Genomic DNA, 5,944 nt, shown 5'->3' with positions numbered 1-5,944 from the left:
AAATTTTTTTTTTTTTTTTTTTTTTTTGGGTTTTGTAGGACTTGATTATTGGAGGAGTGGATAGTTCAAGAACTACAATCGATTGGGCATTATCCGAGCTAATCAAGCATCCCCATACAATGAAGAAAGTACAGAAGGAATTAGAAAACGTGGTTGGTTTAGGCAAAATGGTGGAAGAATCAGATTTGAGAGAGCTGAAATACTTAGAGATGGTCATAAAGGAGACCTTTAGAATGCATCCTCCCATACCATTAATTCCACGCAAGTGTATTGAAGATTGTATTGTCAATGGGTATCATATTCCTAAGAATTCCGAGGTATTAATAAACGAATGGGCAATTGGACGAGATCCATGTGTTTGGTTTGATCCTCTAACTTTTTTCCCGGAAAGATTTGCGAATAGAAAAATGGATACGAGAGGGAAAGATTTTCAATTGCATCCATTTGGGTATGGGTGCAGAAATTGTCCTGGAATGCAATTAGGATTGGTTTTGGTTCAATTGGTTGTTGCTCAATTGGTCCATTGGTTTGATTTGGAGCTTCCTAATGGTATATCTCCGAGTGAATTGGATATGACAGAACAATTTGGTTTAACTTGTACCAGAGCTCATAATCTTAGAGTCATTCTCGTCCGTCGTGCTCCTAATTGAGTTTTTTTTAGTTTATTTCGATGTAATAGTTCTAATAGCTTTAAGAAATAAAGTTAATGCAGAATTGTAAGCGTAGGTTGTTTCTTTTGTTTTGTTTTAAGTCCGTTTGTTATTTTATCAATCCAACATAACAATTTTTTTCCCAAAGAAAGAACGAACGATAAAGGAGCAAATATGAATTTGTGAGGATCATACAACAACGTACACACTCGAACAATTGAATACAGTTGTATAATTTTACTATCTATAACAATTGAATAAGCTATAAATAGAGAGCAAGTTTCATATTCTAGCTATTTTATGGTGGGTAGGCTGATTTAGTTCTGGTATCAGCATCTTCACTAACTTATATTGTCTTGTGATGATAGGTCAGGTTTCTCACCAACTCTATGGCACTCTAACTATCTATATAATGAATCTTCTTGTGCTGCTTCTTGCCCAACTCTTCTAGATAGTTTATCATCCATATCATCTTCTTTCCAGTTTCAACTGTTGGCACATACTTAGCCTCAATAGATAAAAGAGTAATGCATTTCTGAAGCCTAGACATCCTATCATCCATGGCTTGTTTTGTCATTTTGGACATTGTTCCCTATGTTTTGGACCCTCCCGATGCTGAACTTAACCTTATTTAAGACAGTTAAGGTCAGTATAATGTCCAATTTCCTAAATCAAGTTGTATTAAGTTAGGAAATTATAATTATTAAAGAAATTAGGTGAATGTTCTAATTGGTCAAAACACCTCGACAATACTTGGAACAACTTCTAGGGACAAAATCAAGCGAATTCGAGTTTAGGCTAAGGTCATCCAAGTAAATGGCCTTACTATAGGCTCAAGACTTGCCTTATGTATGACGACACATGCCTAATGGCCCTAACACGTGTCATATATGTTTATGTAATATAATAATATTATGAATTGATATGATATGATGATGTATTATGATGATGTCATGGATTATGATAATGTAAATTGATATGATATGATGATGCATTATGATGAAGTGAATTGATACAATATAATGGTGTATTATGATGATGTTATGATGACATGATGATACACTGGAATGATGATGCCTTATGACATGATTACATAAAATGTATAGTCATGATGTGACATAGTATGATAATATTTCATATTATGATGACGTACATGTACAAGGCCATGCTGCATTATGACGAAGAGAGTTTTTGATACACAATCCCTATAATATTATAAATGATGAATGTAGGGAACTTTATACCTACATATTACCTAAAGTAATATGTGAAGGATGTGTGAGGTTTTTTCACATGAATAATTTAAGATGAAAAGTATAGGGACCTCATGCATATTGTATGTTCATTTACATTGGATTACTTCTCCTTTTATGATGATGAGTACGAACCCGTACACTATAATGATGATGATGATCATCGTACCTTGCATGATATTCAAGGGTTTGTTGCACCTCTAGACGTCTGGCTACAACCAACTTGCCTAACTTTGATGGGCCTAGGGGGTGCGAACCGCCTGGTGGACTCATGCTCGCATGTGTGGGTCATGTGTAGGAAAGTACTACACATCCAATTTGTTCAAACTGGAGGCACCTCTACGAGAATTTTAAATGATAGGTTTCTAATCATGTTTTGCATGTGCTTGTATTCCCAGCCCCAATAGTAGGTCACTCACTCAGTATTTCTTAAAATACTCAAGCCATGTGCTACTTCTATATTTCAGGCAAAGGCAATGAACCACTGTAAGGGTGACGACGACATCACAATTAAAGACTATAACATATGCATAGAGTAGTTGTATTTAATTTCGTAGAAGTTAGGTTAGCATAGGGCTTTACTGTTTTCATTTTTTATTTATGTCTATTTTAACATTTCTTTTGTATTGTAAAAGACCTTTTATTAAATATCTAAGTCCAACATATTGTTTTATGAAGACGCTTTGAATGATCATTTTCGCATAAGAGTCACGTGATGTATACGGTAGCAACTTTAGGTTAGTAGAAATCTAGGGTCGTTATAGTTGGTATCGGAGCTCTAGGTTATATATTTTGTAGACTAGCCTACGAGGTAGACTTGACATGTTCCATAGTCCCACCGTTGATGCCTCGTGACCGTCAGGATGTCATGCATAAAATAAAAAAAGAAATGTCATTGATTGCTTATATGGTTATTACTTGCTCGTTATCAAATATAACTTATGATTGAATTTGATAGCATTGATTATATTAGAGTTGAAGCATGTTGGTAGACTTAATTGTATATTTTTGAAGACATCATGCTCACCTAATTGTATGTTTATGAAGATGTATGTTTATGAAGATATCATGCTCACCTAATTGTATTTTTATGAGGATATATAATACGATGTGACTAGACTTAAGAAAAATTATATGTTGGTTCTAGAACTATGCTGAAGGACGTCAAGGAAGGGGACGACCCCTTATTAGAGGAAGGGTAGAGGTAGAGAAAGCCCAACTCGTGAGGGCTCCGTAACTTGAACAAATGCAACTCCCAATAGCACCAACGGTTAGGATAGACCCCACGAAGACTCCAGATGTGGGAATCATTCCAAGCCATGATGCATACAATAGTGGCCACCCAGCAACCCAATAGCTTACAATCTACCCGAGAGGCGAGGTATTTATGAGATTTTAAACGGTATGACCAGCGCACCTTTAGAGGAACGTGCCAGTATAGATTGTTACAAGAAGGAGGTAGTATTCTCACAGTCGTCCGTATGGCACTAGCAAAGTTAAAGGAACTCAAGGCGCAATTAAAAGTACTAAAGAGTCATCTGCCCTTGTATATCTCCTTGGATGCGCTGATGCTGTTTGTCAAGAATAAAGATGGCTTGATGCATCTATGCATCGACTATAGAGAGAAACAAGAGTATAGTAAATAATAAGGACCTACTTCCTCGTATTAAAGATTTGTTTGACCAGCTTAGAGAAGTGACAGTATTTTCCAAGATAAATCTTCAATCAAGGTACTTCCAAATTAAGATTAAAGAAGGGGATGTGTCAAAGACAACATTCAGAATAAGGTACGGTCATTACGAGTTTGCGATGATGTCGTTTGGTCTCACTAACATCCCAGCGGTATTCATGGAGTTAATGAATAGTGTATTAAAGGAGTGTCTCGACATGTTTGTTATCGTGTTCATAGACGACATCCTAGTGTACTCAAAGACTATCACGAATACCAACCAAGGGCACCTTTGAAAAGACCTAACCATTTTGAGAGAGAACAAGTTGTATGCCAAATTCTCCAAGTGCGAATTTTGACTACAAGTCTCGTTTTTAGAACACGTGGTATTGAAAGATGGAATCTCGATAGACCCTACCAATATTGAAGCGGTCACTAAGTTGGATCATCTGACCACAGTTATAGAGGTCTGAAGTTTTCTAGGATTAGCAGGATACTACCGACGATTTGTGCAAGACTTTGTTAGGATAGCCTCGTCACTCACACCGTTGATGAAGAATAGTGTTCCATTTGTATGAGATGATGCATGTAAGACAAACTTCTGAAACTTAAAATATAGGTTAGTGCATCCCTAGTGCATACCGTACTAGAGAGCTAAGAAGGATAACTCATGGAGAGGATACTACCGGAACAAATATAATCGACCTTTGGCCTATTTCATGTGTAAGGGGGCCCATAAAGCATCTGAGTACCCATAAAGCCTTGTACAAACCGATGGTATATGATATCTCACTCACATGAATCATTTGTAAATATTATAAAATGATTAACTAAGACACTCGCAATAGATTCGTCACCTCTGATCATGATGGGGGACTGAAGCACCCTCCTTTCTCTTCTTGTGCCAGTAGTTTGATTATAGGCAAGGAATGTGCTTTCTACCGCGATCTCTACACAATCAATCGAATCATATGGATATCCTTTCAACACAATATAGGTTATCAAAAGGATATTAGAGACTCAATCAAAGCACAAAATATTAATTATTGGACAAAAACACTCCCTTGTAAACATTTTCCGGGGAGATTTCTGTGAACCACAAGGGAATGGAAACATGGAGATTGGCGAACATTAACAGCCAACGGCTTCCTTTCACTGTAATCGCATATTTCATTTCTTTTCCACTTCCTCCGCTGCCTGAACAGCAACAGGTCCGAGAAAAAAATCTCTCATATGGCAGCTCCACTGGTCGAAGGCGCAGCCGCCGCAGCTCTCCGATCGGTAATGAATCGAGCTCGGCAGGCGGCTGAGCGCTCTGGTCGCCGTTTCGATCAGGTCCGAGTCGTCGCAGTCTCGAAGACAAAGCCTGTGTCTCTCATTCGCCAAGTCTACGACGCCACACACCGCTGCTTCGGTGAGAACTACGTTCAAGAGATTATCGATAAAGCTCCTCAGGTGCCTTTTATTTTTCTAGGGCTTCGATTTGATTTATGTCTTTGAGTGCGCCATTTACTTCTGTCTATGCCTCTCTTTGCTTTCAGCTTCCTCAAGACATTGAATGGCATTTTATTGGGCATCTGCAGAGCAACAAAGTTAAATCGCTTCTGGGTACAGTCGGTCCTCTGTTCTCTTCTTCCATCGGCTTATTGTAGAGTTCTTGTTTGGAATTTCCACTTTAGAGGAATCTTCATAAGGATTAATGCTTTTCTTGATTCTTTCTATTGTTTTTGAAAATCTTGGTTAGATTAAAAGTTTCGGGATTGAGAATTGTGTCTAATTTGTGCTTAAACTCTAAAAATGTCTAAATGTTCCCTAAATTTGGAAGTGTATGATGAATTTCAATTCTATCTAACTGCTCATGCTATTTGAGACGCTAAAAGTTCAGATTTGATAGTAAGTGAAAGCTTAGGAGCGAATTAGAAAATGTGACTTATTAACACAAAATTGAAAGTTTGGAATGTGATCTATTAGACACAAACTGTGGAAGTTGGAAGTTCAGGACGGTAACTCAACGATAAATCTTACATAACAGAAAGCTTCTCTGCTTGCTGCTTTTACATTGTACGAAATTCTGTTAACCTCTAGACCTTGCAACTAAAAATATAGGAATTCTTGTGGAAAATAGTGATTGAATTGTAAAATTCACATTTTCAGCATGAGATCATTCTTTGTTGTTCATATCACATTTAGAAGTAGACTATTATATCATTTGCTTACAGAGGTGTTCCCCCCCCCCCCCCCCCCCCCCCCCCCCCCCCCCCCCCCCCCCCCCCCCCCCCCCCCCCCCCCCCCCCCCCCCCCCCCCCCCCCCCCCCCCCCCCCCCCCCCCCCCCCCCCCCCCCCCCCCCCCCCCCCCCCCCCCCCCCCCCCCC

At 38.8% G+C, this 5,944-nt stretch overlaps 2 protein-coding genes across 2 annotated transcripts in view; both read left to right on the top strand.

The window, feature by feature from the left end:
• LOC111500301 (cytochrome P450 CYP736A12-like) overlaps nt 1–700 on the top strand; it is a 2,768-nt gene extending 2,068 nt beyond the window's left edge. The window contains exon 2 of the mRNA XM_023152034.1: nt 39–700. Within this exon, the coding sequence (XP_023007802.1) occupies nt 39–650 (612 nt within the window). The 3' untranslated portion in view covers nt 651–700. The remainder of the gene's footprint in view (nt 1–38) is intronic.
• A 3,932-nt stretch (nt 701–4,632) lies between these two features.
• The window catches only part of LOC111465098 (pyridoxal phosphate homeostasis protein), a 4,301-nt gene continuing 2,989 nt past the window's right edge, over nt 4,633–5,944 (top strand). Inside the window, exons 1-2 of the mRNA XM_023109389.1 lie at nt 4,633–5,027; nt 5,114–5,180. Of these exons, the coding sequence (XP_022965157.1) occupies nt 4,806–5,027; nt 5,114–5,180 (289 nt within the window). The 5' untranslated portion in view covers nt 4,633–4,805. The remainder of the gene's footprint in view (nt 5,028–5,113; nt 5,181–5,944) is intronic.

Source organism: Cucurbita maxima, unplaced genomic scaffold (genome assembly GCF_002738345.1).
Source record: "Cucurbita maxima cultivar Rimu unplaced genomic scaffold, Cmax_1.0 Cma_Scf00028, whole genome shotgun sequence".
Lineage (NCBI taxonomy): Eukaryota > Viridiplantae > Streptophyta > Magnoliopsida > Cucurbitales > Cucurbitaceae > Cucurbita > Cucurbita maxima.
The sequence above is the reverse complement of the archived record's forward strand: the minus strand, read 5'-3'. Positions and strand labels throughout refer to the sequence as shown.